The following is a 17,531-nucleotide window of genomic DNA, read 5'->3' as shown; positions in this document are numbered from 1 at the left end:
ACATAAATAATATTTCTAACCTAAATCATCGTTAAAAATACACACATTACATGAAAGCCAGGACACACACCTTTTTGTGCATGTAACAATAATAGCTGTCACCTAAAAAAAGACTGAAAGCTTCTCAGAATGGGTGAAATTACATGAAAGTACAAATATTTGTCTTGTATGTTCATTTGAATATTTAAAAGATAATTTAAAAAAAAATAGGACGAGTAGCAATTTACAGATACCTTCATGGACGTAAAGCTGGGTGTGTGACCTGTTCTTCACATGTGTACCAATGGAGGGAGCTGTAAACTCATCTTCCTCATCCAGGCTGCAGCATCATGAGCAGTCAGCAGTTAGAGCTGCAGCATACAGACATAAAAACCCTCCAAAAACTCACTTTATCCACCTGTTTATTTGGCAGCACAGAGGCTATGACACACACTCTAAGTCTTTTCAATGTGCATCCAAAATCTGAGCTGAATCAAACTTATGTAAGATACACAAATAATCATAAATAATTGATCACTGAGGTGAATGCAGCTGATTGGTCTCTCTCTCTCCCTCTCTCTCTCTCTCTCTCCCTCTGTTTCTTTCTCTCAGGCTTCAAGAAAAGTTGAGTCCATCTGAGTTCAGAGTCAGCTGTGGTGAACACTCTTATTAATTAAAAAAAAAAGAGAAGATGTTTGAGTTATAATAAACTCTCTTCTTATTTCTGGTTTGGTGTCTAAGTGGAGGATGTGGACTCTGTGAATCAACGGGGACTCCATTGAAACACTACAAGCGGACGTTGTCTCAGCTGCCTGATCGTCTCTTTCATTTACAGCTAATTCAACCTGACTGAATGGAAATGCAGCAGCCAGAAACCCAGCAGACAACTCAGCAAACAACGCCAGAAATACTGGATCCTGCAGGTACACTGTGTTCACAACCTGTTCTCCAGATAAATTAAGTTTCATGCTGAGATCACAGCCAGACTGTACAGAGAGGTTTTTAATGTTCTGCTACTTTAATGTCACTGACAACAACATGAAGTATGTTTTTTGTGAGGTGCTTTCATTAAATGTTGTACACTTAAACTCTATGCATAGGAGATGTTTCTGTGTTTATAGCCTGGAAGTATTTGTAAGAAAAAAGGTTGTAAAGTAAATCTCCCAAACTGAGGACACTTTGTCAGAGTTCATTTAATTCTAAAAGAAAGTTTTGCTCTTTTACATGACACAAAAATACATGTGTCCATGGGCTTATAAGAGAAATTAAAGAACAGTACAATAAAATGATCTTATTTTCACTATCAGTGAATCTGCAGATACTCCCTTGATTAACAAAATAGTGAAAAATGCCAGTTAAAACTTTTTAAAGCTCATGATGACGTCTTCAAATGTCTTCTTTTGTCCAAAACCCAAAGCTGTATGACACTGTAAAGCTTTAGATCATCACATTTGAGAAGTTGCAGCGAGCAAATATTTGACATTTTTGCTTTAAGCAATGACTAAAACAATTATTCAGTCATTAAAATAGTTGCGGACTAATTTTCTATTGATTTATTAATATATGAATGGACTAATTGTTGCAGCTCTAACTGTCAGCATATTGTCAATGGTGTTCAGAGGGGTTAAAGTTTAAGGTCAAAGTTGGCACATGATTCAATTTTGGGCTTTTTATTCATATTTTGAATTGCCCTGTCATTTTATTCTCCAGTCTTCTTCTATTTTATCTTATTATTATCTTCTATTTTATTTACTGTTTTGTCTTTTTATCTTGTGTTGTGTTTCTTTTATATCTTGTCTTAATGCCTTTTATATCTTATGTAAAGCACGTTGAACTGGCATGTTGTTTAATGAATGTACTGAGGTCAGTCCTGTGCACCTGTCTGTCCTCAGATCACTACCTGCGGCGCAGGAAAACGGCTCTATGGGTGACTGTGGCTCTGCTGGCTCTGGCTCTGGTGGTTCTGGCTGTGGGTCTGGTCTCTGCCACTCGCACCGACAACGTGCCTGTAGCTGGATATTACCCAGGCATCACCGTGAGTGACAGCCAACTCCCATCTCAATACAGTTATGATTATAACCTTCTTCAACACTTTGATGATGTCTGAATCCTTGAACTCTTCTGCTTTGATGTCTTTCTACATCCAGCTGAGTTTCGGAGCGTTTCTGGGTATTGTTGGCATCCACCTGGTGGAAAACCGCAGACCCATGGTGAGTCTGTTCCTGTGTTGTTACACATTTAAAATCACATGATGACATTTATTCCATTCATTATCCACATTTTTGGTCTTCATTTAGACCCTTCAGAGCCCTTTAGACTGTATATATGGGCATCATAGAGTCTCAGGAGGTAAACAAATATAATTGCTGCAGACATGGTTGGTATTTTATTTAATGCCAGATGTAGGCGAATTTCTCTTCTCTAAACCTTTGCCATGACCTTTAAAAGACTGCTGTTAGCTCACATAGGACAGTATGATGACAAAAAGGTGTAGATCTGCCCGGATCCCTGCAGGCACACAGATCAACGCAGATAAATCTTTATTTTATACACCCTCTGATACTCTGATTGGTTGGTTTTCAAAGCTGTATACATCCCTTGGTGTAGGGGGTCAAGTGGCAAAGACTTTCTGATGATTATTCTTTCGAAGCTGTGCAGTATGCAGTTCTGTCAAGCCAATGGCAGTGGTTCTCAACCTGTGGGTCAGATTCCCCACAAGGGGTCACAAGATAAATTTGAGGGGTCGCGAGGAGATCGCAGGACAGAAACCAAAAAAATTCCAGATTTCTGCTACATAAAATGTTCTGTTTTTAGATACAAATCTTTGCTTCTTTTGGAATGAATTACTGGATATTTTCACATCTTCAGTGTCCAAGAATAAAATAAATGTAACTGTTCAAAACCAGGAGGCATATGTAAGCAGTAACGAGGGGTCATGAGTAGACATTCCTTTGTTTTAAAGGGTCATATACAAAAAAAGGTTAGGAACCATGGCTTTAGGGTATTCTCATATTGGCTGGAAACATTTTTAAGTGGCCAACTAAGTAGGCCAGCACATGAATAGATTTCTTTTACAATGAACCTCTGTTAGTTAGTTCCACACATTGACAGTTGGTGGCGTAGAACGTAGACATGCAGAAATAAAACAGGAGAAGAAGAATATTGCAAGTTGATGTAAAGAATTCAGGTTGTAAAACTTAAGAGGCTTTAAGGAATGTGATTCTTGTCCCCTTTGGTGAGAAACGAATGTCTTCTTATGACAAAAACTCACATTTCAACCTTATGTTTGCACTCTCAAGGTGACTTCTGTAAGCTTTTTGAGCTTCACAGTATTCACCTTCTAAAAAAAAAGGGCATTTGTTCCTGGAAAACAGGACATATATATACCATAAATTAAAGGATTATGTTACAGACTTTGCAAATTCACTGAACAGTTTTACAGGAAATTGCTCTATTATGAGCAAGAAGCAAATCTGATTACTCGATGGCGGCGTAATGTGCTCTTGGTCCTTGTGCCCGGGTCAGTGTGTACGTGACTGGATTTGTGGTCGAGGAAAGTGAATGTGATTGGCTTTGGAGTTCAATGACAAGAGGGGGAATTGAATTAGTATTGGTCAGTTGCTGACAGGGATGCTTTATTTCAGACGGGGACACAGGAGGTTCAAAAGTTATCATGTCAACGACTCTGGAGTAGAGACAAAGGATTATTACCTTCTGTTACAATCTAAGTGTAGAGAGTGAAACATGTGTGTCTAGGAACTAAATCTGCATAAAACTGACCTCCAGTCAGTGTTTTCCTCATAACAGTCAAATCAACAAGTGCAAATAAGTGACTGCAGGGCAACCAGAAGCTGAAACTGTTCCTCTGTGTCATTTAAGTAGTATCCTCAGTATCACATTCACAGTATATAAAACCAGCGTGTGCCTGACTGTGTTAAGTGAACACCAGTGACACAGAAACTTCAGATTAGGAGTCCTTAGTTGTGTCCCATTCCCAAACTACATACTGACTGTATACATTATATACTGATCTTTATAGTATAGTGTAGTGCCAGTTAGTCTATGAGAATCAACAACAGTCTGGTGTCCATGCGGGGCACCTGAATATTGTTTTAGGACATACTCCGAAAACTGTGAACCTGTCCTTTAACTGTTTTATACTAACAGGAAATGCTATGATACATATGCTGTGCAAAAGGCAATGAACTGCAACTCTAGAAAATGTACAATATGTTTTTCCAAAAATGTTTTAGTTATTTTTTGTCTTCTTAGGTCCTCCATTTCTATTTGCATTCTGGAAAAATGTGGTGTGCTCAAAATCTACAATACATACTAATTCTAAGCAGGTTTTGAGTAAGTGTGTTCAAACTCAAACCAGACAGTAATTACTTGTGGGTGGTGGTGAGAAAACAGAAATAAGTGTTTAATCTTAACAAAGACATTTTGCCTTCTCTTTGTGGAGTTTCATCAAGTGTGTTTATATGAGTATCCTGGTTATGTGTTGTTGGTCCTGGTTTTTAGAAGCCTTGATATATTATGTGGAGTCCTACTATAGAAACCAGGACACTGTGGCATGTAAACACCTGATTCAGGTTTCTCACCATTCCTCTGTTGGTAGAGAAACGAGAGGCTGAAATGTTGAGGAATCTCTAGTTTCTAATCAATAAATTTGTACTATACACATACATTTTTTTCTCAGAGGCAATTTGAAGAAAACTTTGAGTGGAGGAGATATTTTTTACATCCATCTTCTCATTTTAATGTCAGAAAAATTCTACATAAATGAATGATTTCTTTTCAAAATAGGGTGTTGACAGTCCACTCAATTTGTATCATTTGTTTTATACTCTATTTACACTGTGTAGCTGTAGTTAGGAGCATAAATATGGAGGAGAAACAGAAGTCATTTTTATCAGGATTTATCTCTGAGCACTGCACTTACTTTACAGTCATTTCCTGATGTTTAAAGACATTTATATAGACATGATCGTGGTGTGGTGGAGATATAAACATGTTCCCTCCACCTGTCTCCATGACTGTGGTATATGAGAATGTGTGTGTGCGTGTGTGTGTGTGTGTGTGTGTGTTGTAAATTTTTCATGTGGCATCCAAGGTGTCGTGTACCTGGTCGGATCACTTTTGTCTTACGTTACGTTACAGTGTATCGAGTCTAATCCAGTCTACATAGATAGTCTTCCTGGAGCTGTTCACACATGTGGAAACTGTGTGTGTGTGTGTGTGTGTGTGTGTGTGTGTGTGTGTGCATGAGTATTCTGACATAACTCAAAATGAACCATCACTTAACAAAGATGAAGAGTTTTTAAAAAAGTCCAGTACTTCCTGCAGGTTTTTGCGGGTGTATGTGTGTGTGTGTGTGTGTGGCTGTAAATGTGTGAACACAGAGTGAAGATACAGAGACAAAGACATTCACTGTCCGCTGTATCTATCTGCCTCTGCGCCATCGCTCCCAGTCCTGTGCTTTAAACTTTAATGGTGTGATCGCTGCCACACTGCCGCCGCTGGTCTTCAGTGTCTGTGACAGGGACATGTGGCACAATACTCGCTCTCACACACGGGTGTCTTCTTCCCTCACACTGTAACGTGAGAGCCGGCTGGCAGAGCGAGGTCGCTCATTAAAGGACAACGAGCCGTACCACAATGCCATGTGACATCTGAGAGCTCTGAAGCATCTCTTACTTCCTGGATCTCACGGCCCTTTGCCCCTCTGACCTCATAAAGCAGCAGGTGGACGGTTTGATGCAGTTTGAGGTGTAAACGGTTGAAGAAGTGATGAGTTCAGTTTCCAGATTGACTCCTGGATGGACAAATCTGACATGAAGCTTTTCCTACAATGGAGACTAGGATTAAAATTTAAAGTACCCTTCCAGTCAAAAATGTGTTTTTCCCTCTTGTTGCTGCAGTTGGATGTTTGAGCTTCACTGTGCAGAATGATGCATGTGCAGTTTGACACTAGAAGCTGTTTTTTCATTCATCTGCTGAAAATGAAAGTTTCTCTGCGCTCACTTTAAATCTGAGTTTAAGGTGTGAACCTACGAGCATGATTTGTGACATCACAACTAGTTAGGAACCAATCCTGGTCCAGTATGCAACTCACACAAGTGTGATGCGGAAACTTGAAGCCTCCAGTGCACATACACAGAGAATGGACTTTTCAGTGAAGTAGGAGACATTTTGTATCTAACAGTTGAACTTTTGAAATGAAAAATATTTGCATATTTATAGATTCTGGATTTTTCGATGAGGGAGAATCAGGAGATGTAATTTTAAGGATTAAGGAAGGAAGAGCACAACATGTATTTAGCAGTTTAAAACAATCAAATGATTAATGCTCTCTGGTATAGAAATAGATCATCTAGCATGTTAAGATGTTTATATTGACTTAATTATATATCATGTTTATTTGATGTTATGGTTTAAGTAGTTATGAGTTGTTTACATTAGCAAATAAGCTTATATTTATAATTCACTTACTGAATAGACACATAGAGACCTATAGAAATTTTTCACATTGATTGAACAACATTGTGTCTTGCGTATGTACAGTAGATACATACAAATATATACTATATATTGATGTCCAGTAAACTGATTTACAGTTACACTGAAGATAATCTAGTTTTATATCAAAGTATATTTCTTCTTACCAATCCATCTATAATTTTGTCATCCTGTTTTTCTTTGATGTATTTCTGTAATAGTGCTTTCAGGTCTGTTCTGTAAACACAACATCTATTACTGCATGTCTGTCCATCCTGGAAGAATAATCCTTCTCTCTGTTGCTCCTCCTGAGGTTTCTTCCATTTTTTCCCTGTCAAAGTGTCTTTTATGGAGTTTTTCCTCATTTGAATCAACGTCTAAGGATAGAGGATGTTGTGTTGTTGTACAGATTGTAAAGCCCCTTGAGGCAACTCTATGGTTTGTGAGATTGGACTATACAAATAAAACTGGCTTAACTTGACTATAATCGATGAAACTTTATGAGTGTGACCCCTCACTTTCTGTCCACCGATTTCATGAGTAATGCACCACATGCTCACTCTGATGTGGTTTTTCAAAATCACAAAAAAAATCACAGCACTGTTTTTAAGAAAAATTACCACAAAATTAGAGAAAACTACAGTGACACCTGCCTTTTTTAGGTTGAGGTTACATTATTTTGGGTAAAAGGTTCATAAAGGTCATAGTTTTACTTACTGCAAAAAAAATGTGTGAAGGAGCAGTTAGTTAATTCATGCCAAGGGGTGAAAGTTGAGGTGAAGTCTTGTTCTGGCAAAGAAAAATCACTCACAATCTACATTTGACTTTAATAATAAACACTTTTGCAAAAATACAACTTCACCCATAGAAGAAACCCTGCTGGCATAGAGTGGGAGTTGATCCCATTTCATTGGTGAAGGCAAATCTATACGTCCATCCACCGCTCATAATGTTCCACCACACAAATCAGCGTCACACTGCTGTCGTGTTGTGTCTCTTTTCTCAATTGAAAATTGTATTTCTCTCAATTTTAATACATTGTCAGTTTTAGGACGTTGCGCTCATAAATGCAGATATTTCCAAGAGACCTCTTTATGAATATGACTGTGTTGAACGTAAAACATTTGTGCTTTTCTGACATTTCTTGGATAAAGGTTGAAAAATCTTAATGGCCCGTATCACCTTTTTTCATTTTGTCTTATCTCTAAAATGTTTAAAAGGATTGTGGAGCATGAAATTCTTTCTGTAAAAAAAAAAAGAAAAACCCAAACTCCCTTCCTATCTACACTTATCCTGCTGGCTCCTATAACAAGCCTCACTGCCTCGATACACTGTAAGATTTCTTTATGACTAAACGCTTCATGTAGCTCATGTTCTCTGCTCCAGGAGACTCCTCTGTAGTTACTGCCTATATTTCACAGACTACCGTCCTTTTGGTCACCTTGTGGCTTGAAGAGCAGAACGGTGAACCTTTTAAAAGGGACGTATTTTACCCAGCGTTCAGTCCTTATTACCAGTGTGTCCAGCTGCTTGTGATTGGTCACTGGACCACTGAGCAGAGGAAGAAGACCTTGCAGCAGTCAGCAACTTTAGTTACATAACCTGATTGGTATCTTTACTGACTCTTATAAAATTCATCTCTGTGTCTTTATCTCGTTTTCAGTGATGTCTTTTCTTCTCTAAAACTTTGAGTCTTGTGTATTTCCTTACTTTCTCCACTCCTATCTACTATATCTCTGTGCGTCTTTAATCTTTTACAGTATTTGATTTCTCTCACTCCTCCAGTTTTATTGGGGGAGGTTCGGGGGCTTTTGGGTGACAGAGTGTGTTGAGGTGTTTTATGTGCTGGCAGCTGGTGCTAAGGTAATGTGAAGTAATGCAGTTGTCAGGCTCTATTGTCTCCGCTGCTGGCCTCATCTCCCACTTGCAGCCCATAAAAGCAGAGTCATTTAAACCGCTAATGAAGTGGAGAGTCTGGGCCAGTGGCAGATAAAAACCCACCCCGAAAAAAAAGCCTGGCTCTTATTTCACTTTGTTGAGGGAAATCAATTTAAAAATGCCCTTGTTTTAATCTATATTTCTACTACGTTATTCCCACATGTTGAGGTAAATATTTCCAACCAGGTTAGTTAGTAATTAACCTGAATAAAATTTCATCATGTGAATTCCATCAGTTTATGTTTAAACATTTACACCACTGGATTGAGGCATGTTTATCAAAAAAAATGCATAAAAACATATTATTTAATCAAGTGCATGTACAGTCTGTGCTTGATTGACATTTAAGTCACACTCAGGTGTTTTGATGCACCTGTTTCACCCAACTTCAACCTGAGCAGAAGTCTAATCAGCCAGAATAAGTGAAAACACCTGTGCAGGTGTGCAGGACCTTTAACCGTTCATCCTGCTGATGAGCCTGATCTCACAGCAAACTGCTGCTGTGAAGATAATAAATCTGTTACTTGTATATGTGTGACTGAAATGCAGCCTATGTGGAATGAAACATTTTATATTAACTTTTTATATAAAAGTGAAGCAAAATTCTTTTTTTATTCTAATGGAACAAAATCCCCCAACAAACATTACACCCTTTTATATTCTTGCTTTTAGATTTAAACTTCTATTGCTGCAAGATGAACATTAGAACAAAGTCATTAGTTTTTGTTCTGCAACACAAACATAATCAGCTGAACAGTCTGTTTTTGGTCTCACGTCCATTGTCAGTGCAACTTTGGGATCAAGAAAAACAGACAATAAGGAATGTTTGGGAAATTATTTGACTTCTGATTATCATCCAAAATAATATCTGTTCTGAGTCTCACAAGAGATCACTTGTGCAGCTTCAGGATCATCAACTGTAAATTGTTAAAATAATCCAAACAAGAAAGTTGTGGTGTGATGAGCCGAGTCCGTCGACATCATTTATGTATATTTGACTTGAATTGCCAATCAGGAAAGAGGGAGGATCTTGAATGTCATCAGAAATCATTGAAATGGTAATAAAGTCCCTAATGAGTCAACCTTTTACCTTTTTCTCTTAATTTGTGGGATAAACTGATGTAAGCCACGTAACATTTTAGATTCGTAGATACAGTAGATGGAAAGAAAAATGAAGTGTGTTTCATTTCTTGTTTCAGTACAGGAGGTTCAGTCCGGGAGGAATGATTGAACAGACAGTAAACGATGCTTAGAGATAAAGTTTATGATTAGACATCTGTGATCTGTGACCAGACAGCTGCGTCTGTTGGTGTGTGTGTGTGTGTGTGTGTGTTATCAGAAAATTACTTTGTCTTACAGAAAAAGCTAGGTGGAGGAAGCAGGTGTGTGTCACCAGATGAAAAGTAAAGATTTGGGTTTTTTCATCAGTGATGCGATTTTTGACTGATGATGCTGTTACATATTTTAATTTCCTGTAATGTGTGAGTGGATGTTATAAGCAACAATATGGATTTACTCTGTCCAGTCCTATGTGTGTGTGTGTGTGTGTGAGTATGTATGTGTGTGTATCAGATTGGGAGAATTAGATTGACCTTGCTGGTACAAAAGTCCGTCCCTCTGTCCCCGCATGTTGCCTCTTTCCCCATAAATTACCCACAAAGCACCTCTGCGCTGGCAGAGCAAGAAGTCGTACATTTCATTTATTGTCCTGCAGCCCAGACGCTGCAGCTGACCAAACAGGACCAGCAGAGAAGCTTACATATGTGTGTGTGTGTGTGTGTATGTGTGTATTTTATATAAAAATGTTCACTGTATGTACCATGAAATATGACATATTCATTAAAGTCAATAATCAAATACTCAAAATCCATGTATTCAGTTATAAGTATGCTCGCTCTCAGTTTCTTCAGTCGTTTCTTATGTAATTATCTTTTAGTTATGAATTGATGATCAAAACTGTAAATCACAAGCTGCAAATCTCATTAATTCTCTGCTACTTTTCTACTCTGGCGATACTTCATTGTACTTTTGTGTTTGTCCCAAAATATTTTTTCATGACCCTACCCTCTCCTCTCTCCAAGCTCATGGCAGCCATCATCTTCGTCAGCATCGGAGTCATTGCGTCTTTCTTCTGTGCCATCGTGGACGGGATCATCGCTTCAGAGTTCATTGTAAGTATCACTTATAGAAGTATTATTCACGTGTCTGCACAGATATAAAAAGAAATAGAAACTAATTCACAATTTTTTTGTGTGTAAATAAACCCCTACACACACTTACACACCAAACTTTAACAGATACAGAAGTTCTCTTTGCAGAAATGCAGGCTGAGATTTGTACAGACACATTCAGTAAGGTCAGGCTCTCCTGATGAAACAGAACAGTCAGCAACATCACATCTCACTGCCCAACAGGTGGACCTGACCAACAAATATAAGAGTCTGACCTGCAGAGAGCTGCAACATTCAGCAGAGCAGGGCTGATTAAAAATGTCTCCCCACTGTTCTCCCAGTCACAGAAAACTTTTGCATTCATGATGCAAATAAATACACAGAATATGCAACATCTAAAGATGTATATTTTATATTTTGTCAATTAAGAAGTGATTTCCCAGGAAATGTCCTTGCAATAGTCTGTTGCAATTTGATATATACACACAGTATCAGTCAAAACTTTCACAAAAAAGCAATTCATCAACAGATTTTCTTTCTCATTTTCCTCCTAAAGTTAGATCATGTTTGTATTTCTTTGTATTCATAAGGAAGAAAACTCAAATAGCTTCATTTACTGTACATTTTCATTTTACGTACACATCATTTGTCCCCATGATGACAATTTCAAACTCTCCCAGAACAAATGTATGAAACTTAAATTGTGCAAATACCTGAGCTGGTTTATGCAGGAATGAACTGAACATGCAGAGAGGGTCAGATAAGGTAAGCGTTGCTTCCTTAAGATGTTCTGGGTGTGTGAACATGAACACCAGTGCACCTCCGTTTGTCACATCAGCTTAATTAATTTTAATGAGAGCCTTAATGAGTATGGATGGACCAGAGAGAGAGAGAGAGAGAGAGAGTTTAAAAAGCCGGACCTCTCAGCAGCTGGCACTGAGTCACTGATATTGATCAACAATGCTATCATGCTCCTGCAGATATATTTATTTTTTGCTCACAGAGCAGTAAAAAATCATATTTATTGCACCTTCAAGCCTTGGACAATGAAAATGATTTTATGACTTCCCACATTATATAAAGTCCAGGGACATTTGATGCAGGAGGTTTTGTCCGGTGCACTGGACGTTTTTTTTCTGTTTTTTTTTCTTTTTTTTTTGTGAGCAGGCACATGTTGTAAAACTTCACTGCTGCAGTGACAGAGAAACAGGAAGAGGATGGACAGAATAACACAAGCCAGGGTTCAAATTCACTCACACGTAGCTTTACACGATACACAAGTGTTTCACCAAGACCCTTAAAACAAGAGATTTACTCTAAGAGAGGACAATAATGATGAAGAAAAAAAATTAGATCACAGTTCTGTGGTGGAATAATACTGTAACAATATATTGATTAAATAATATTGAACAAATAATCTTTTACACACAGGATATAAGGCCCTTACAGGAGGACATGTGTGACTTTTACGCCAGTGGATTCGGCTATGCCTACGACAGCTACTATACAGAGGTGAGTCTCAACCGCACACACACACACACACAAACATTGTCTCTGTTGTATTAACATATACACTTTTAAAACACAGTTCAATATATGGTTTCCACACACTTTCAGATCACCTTTAAATTGTCCTCATTTTACACTCTGCATTATATCTGCGTCTTACTGGACAAACTGTATTTTTGAGTTGATGTAAGATCACCATATTGTGTTTTCTTGCACCCTTTTAGGGGCTTTCACTAAGTGTGTAGTAGCATCTAGTGGTCAAATAATGTTACTGCAGAGATTTACTGGCTCACTGACGTATGTATAATCTGCACACAACCGCATCTAAATCACTCTCCATCACACCAAATTCAAAATAAATATATTAAGTTCTGGAAATGAGATAAAGAAATGTAAACAGTTTCCTACTGATCATGTATTTATTTGTCAAAAAGAGCTTGTCTTACATACTTTAAATTCTGTATAACCAATTAAGTTAAAGAAATGAATTTAAAAATCCTTCTCAAAATATATTCCTGTAACAGTCTGACTGGAAGAATTTACTGACGTAGATACAACAGTTGTACTTTTTGCAAGGAAAGAGTCATTAATAGATTTATTCTATGACTCTGAATTTCCCTGATGTTTTGGAAAGATTTGGAGAAATATTTAGAGGATATACAGTATGTTACAGTATACAGCTAAGAAAAATGTAGACATTGTTGCGTACTTTGATTGTAATTCTTCCACCAAACATAGGAATAATTTTGTTATATTATTAGGCGTATTTCACATATTAATTTTCTTTTTTTTTTTAAAACTACCCTAAATTTCAAAGTCTTTTTGGTTTCAAATGATCTTATTACATTGAAATCAATTACCTGCAAAAAAAAGGTCAAGAATGTTTGAAACACACAAAAAAGCATTTCCAAGCATCACATAAAGTCTCTTTAAAAATAAAAAACATTTCTGACATGCAATTTCCCTTGTTGTACTGTATGTTATTTATTCTCAAGCTGAAATGTCTGAGATTTTGTATTTTGGTTTGTTAAATAAAGGTTTAAAAAAGTATTTATTAGTCTAAACGGATGTATCTAAGAACTGCGTTAACCCATCAAACCTCTGCCTGTGCAGGTGACGTGCCGTTCATTTGACAAAGCTTGCAAGCTGAAACTGAGAAGTGACACCTGCTACTGCTGCTACCTTTACAACTGTGAGAGGTGAGACGGTCCAGAAGCAAAGACTAAACATGTAGTTTTACATATTTTAACTCATTATCACCAAATCGCCTGTGCTTAATGCATTTACACAAGCAGATATTTTTAGATTAACTTCCAAACTTTCTGAACAGGTTTATTATTTATTCATTTCTGACAAGTATGTTATAAAACTTGGATAATAATATAGTAGAAAGCAGTGAATGCTGTGAAAACAGAATCCCCGATTTTAGAGTTGGCTGACAAAAACTGTAGATACAGACTTGGGGAAAAAAACACTTAGAAGGCAAAAAATTCAGCACTTCCTTTCATATAAAAAACGCCATTTGGAAGCCATATTTCAAAACATGGAGTTTGGATTTTACAACAACCACACTGAAATGAAAGGTCTTTCCAAACAGTCCAAAAAACGTGACTAAATGTGGAAGGAATGAAAGAAAAAATGGTGGAAAATGCAGATATGGTGGTCCAGCTCATCCTTAGCAGCACGGAGTTGTATTATCGTCACCCTGCTTTCTTCCTCCTCCAGCACAGAGTACCACACACAGTACTACGAGTTCACTGGGGTCAGCAGCTGCTGGGATGTGATCCACCTGCACCGTCTGCTCTGGGCCTCAGTGGTACTCAATGTGATTGGCCTGTTCCTGGGCATCATCAACGCCGCCATCCTCGGAGCGTACAAGGACATGGTGAGCAGACGTCAGGAACAATTGTTACTCAAAAGAAAAGAGGGAAAACTGGAGTGTGTCTTTGCTAAAAAGCAATTTAAAAAGTCACACTCAACCGCATCAGACAGGCAGGTCTGACTCCTGAGCTAAATATAAGACTTTTAATATTGCTTGGCTGATACATTCGGCTCCCTGCTGAAGGCTTTTTATTATCCCCAGGAGCGCTTCATATAAAATAATAGTAACTTTTCCTCATTGTCTACAGGCCACATATCTGACACTGAACAGTATAAAATCCCCAGCATCTGTTTCCTGTCTGTATGTGCGCATTTAGGAGTATATTTTAACGACAATCTACAACATCTGTCACTGGAGCTTGAACAATTCAGATTGAGCCTTTCTTGTTTTTGCTCTGTTACTTTACTTATATCAAAAACTTGGTTTGAAACATGATATTGACTTATGTGTGTGCAGATCTCTTTTTGTCTCACTACCTTTCCAAAAACTGCTCACACATGGAAGTACTAAAAAACTCTGCTCTTTCCGACTCTGATCTCATTTTGTTTAATCTTAATGGTCCTGATTTTACGATTATTGTTCCTACAGTACATTAGGCAGTATGCATAGTTCATTACCTCTTACATAATGAAGTGTGCATGTTTCGTGTGTAAATGGTGCATCTGATCCAAAGCATTTTGACTGTTTTCTGCAGCAGAAGCCTACTCCTCAGATGGCTCCCAGCCCGGCACCGCCACCTCACATTCTGTACAACCCGACCCAGCACATGCTGACCTACGCTGGCTTCTGTCCTTCAGGACAGACTCTGCCCGCTTACCCCAACTACCCGATACCCATGCAGGTGGGGCTGAGACCAAAACCAAAATGAGCAAAACTGTAGATATTTTTTTCCATAGATATTCTGACTTGTCATAGTAGGAAAAGCACTGAAGCAGCTTTATCATTTATACCTGTGCTCATCCCAACATGACTAAACGTCTGCTGTGAAAATTAATCTTCCCTTCCATTGCAGATGTTTGGCAACCAGATGAGCTGCACTGGATCACATTTATTTTTGCTCCGACCACCACAGCTGTTTGACTGTAACATCAAAGCGCTTGAACAGAGAGAAAACTATTAATCTGCACTGCTGCCACATTACACTACTGAGCTATTCACCTTCAAAAAGTCAACTAAACCTACATGTATCCTCAATTTTACTATTGCACTGGATGTTTTTTCACATTAAACAGGGATTATGTTTTATGATGGTTGGAAAGGAGCCCGAGAACTTGTTGAAAACTGAAAGGCCAGATTTATGATATATGAATCATGAATCATAAAGTAAACCATGACATGAGATAATCGAGCCAATCACCTTAAATCAGCTGTTGCCTTCTAGTATTTATTAGCCACACTGGCGCCATGACTTTATGGATGGCAGTCAGTCCACCACTTTGGCACAAAGTGAAATATCTCAACGACTACTGATGAATTTCCATGAAATTTTGTACAGACATTCATGTCTCCCCTCAGGATGATTTATAATAACTGTGGTGATCCTTTAACTTTCAGTTTGTCCAATACTTTGGTTTATAATTAAATACTCACAAAACTAATGACATACTCATCAGCCTCAGCTGTGCTTTATGTTTAAATATCAAACGTCACTGTGCTAAACTAGCATGTTGGATGGTTAACCACATCTGTCATCACAGAGCTTGTGTGTCCTCTGGGTGTGCATGGATGTATAAATATGGGTGTGGTATCTCTTTTTACAAACATTTTGACCTGATGAAGATCCCAGTAGGATCGAAACATTGTCCTATCTGATTACATTTTGTGGTTCAGACTAAGTGTGCAGGCGTTACTACTTTTTTCATTGAAGCTGCTCTTTAATAGCCTTGCAACTATGTGATGTGTGTATAATTACTCCCCTTTGACCATTAGCATGTTGACATTTACCTCAAAGCACCACTGTGTTTATGTATAGTCTCATAGATTCACTAGCATGGCAGTAGACTCTTTGTTTTGTATTGTGATGACTGAGATTTGTCCCACACTGATTTATTATTAACGTTGGCTAATCTCTGCTGTTATTACTGCGCCTGCTACCGAAGAACCAAACTAGACATTCCTGTTTTCATCCGACTGCCTGGTAGCCAAGGCAAAGAACATAAACTTCCACCACACCTCACATAAAAATGTCAGAAATAATTTTAGGTATCTTTTGGCTGCAGGTCCATGTGCCAAACCAACCTACCACACCTCTTTTCTTTCCCACAGCACAACAGCAACTACCAGACACCTGCTACACCCCAGTTGATCCCTGACGGAGGCCCCGCGTCCACCACCTCCTGCCCCTCTGAGGAGAACCAGAACCAGCAGCCCTCTCAGGCTTCCAACCAGCTGCAGCCTCAGGGAGGCACCCAGGAACCAGGAGGGTACATGCTGACACCCAACGCTCCTGTACTCTACGGATCCTCCTACAGCCCCTTTGAGAAACCTCCACCGTACGCCTGCTGAGCCCTCAGCCAAACACACGGGGCATGTTGGAAAATAAGGTCTTGACCTTGTCAGACTGGGAGTAGCACAAGACGTTTGGTTGATGACCTTGTAGACAGGAAACACTCAGTGAGCTTCAAGACTATAGACTAGATATAGATGCTACTATTTACATGTCTGATAAGATGCATTGAAGAGAGACAGATTTATAGCTATGTAGCGTGTTTATATAGAAATTATTAAGTTATTTCATGTGTATTCGTTAAGCCTCAAGCTGGCCTTTAGACGCTTACATGTTACATATAAATAAGTGATCTGGTAGATGTTTCTGTTATAACTTGTGTAGATTGATTACAGGTGTTCCTGTGTATTGTCTCACTATACTGACTACTGTACAAGCAATTTAAAGGGCTTTCTTTAAAATACAAACGGGAGAGTAAATGTTGCTAATGTTGCTGTTACTTAATGTTTGTGTGAATCATTTAATGAGCACTTTAAAGTCCATATAGTGTATATATTATTGATGATGCATGTTAACTGTTGTGCGATGGGATGCTGTAGCTGCTGCAATGAAATACATTTATGTATTAAAGAGGCACCCATAAAATAAACATACATTCACTAACACATACAAATATATGTGGAGTAAGGGCTTTCACAAAATCTCATGTTTTAAAGTTTCACTAGTATTACTTTTACTACCAGTATAAAGTGATATATCATTGTATTGTTTCACCTTAAAGTGTAACTAACTGTAACTTTTGAATGAAGAATGTTTTTTTGTCTTACAAATAAAAAGTTGAATTCATAAGCAATAAAACTTTCTCCTGCTCAATTCAATACACGTATTACACTTTTATTACACCATTTAGTTGATTAGTCAGTCAACAGAAAATTAATCAGCAGCTATTTTGATATTAAAATTAATCATTTAAATCATTTTTCAAGCTAAAATGCAAAAAAAAAAATTGGATGGCTCTGAGTTTTTAAATGTGACAATTTGCTGCTTTTCTTGGTTTTAGATTATAGATAATTGAATATTTTCTGGTTTTGGACTGTACGTCGGACAA

General features: G+C 38.0%; 1 protein-coding gene across 1 annotated transcript; it reads left to right on the top strand.

The window, feature by feature from the left end:
* Positions 1–789: 789 nt before the first annotated feature.
* LOC122982697 (transmembrane protein 255B) lies at positions 790–17,337 on the top strand. Its single transcript, XM_044352181.1, has 9 exons — positions 790–902; positions 1,872–2,014; positions 2,127–2,189; positions 10,497–10,586; positions 12,018–12,098; positions 13,209–13,294; positions 13,821–13,980; positions 14,672–14,818; positions 16,243–17,337. Exons 1-9 carry the CDS (start codon positions 833–835, stop codon positions 16,480–16,482), a joined length of 1,080 nt encoding a protein of 359 aa, XP_044208116.1. The 5' UTR covers positions 790–832; the 3' UTR covers positions 16,483–17,337.
* Positions 17,338–17,531: the final 194 nt, after the last annotated feature.

The sequence above is a fragment of the Thunnus albacares genome, chromosome 1 (assembly GCF_914725855.1).
Source record: "Thunnus albacares chromosome 1, fThuAlb1.1, whole genome shotgun sequence".
Lineage (NCBI taxonomy): Eukaryota > Metazoa > Chordata > Actinopteri > Scombriformes > Scombridae > Thunnus > Thunnus albacares.
The sequence above is the reverse complement of the archived record's forward strand: the minus strand, read 5'-3'. Positions and strand labels throughout refer to the sequence as shown.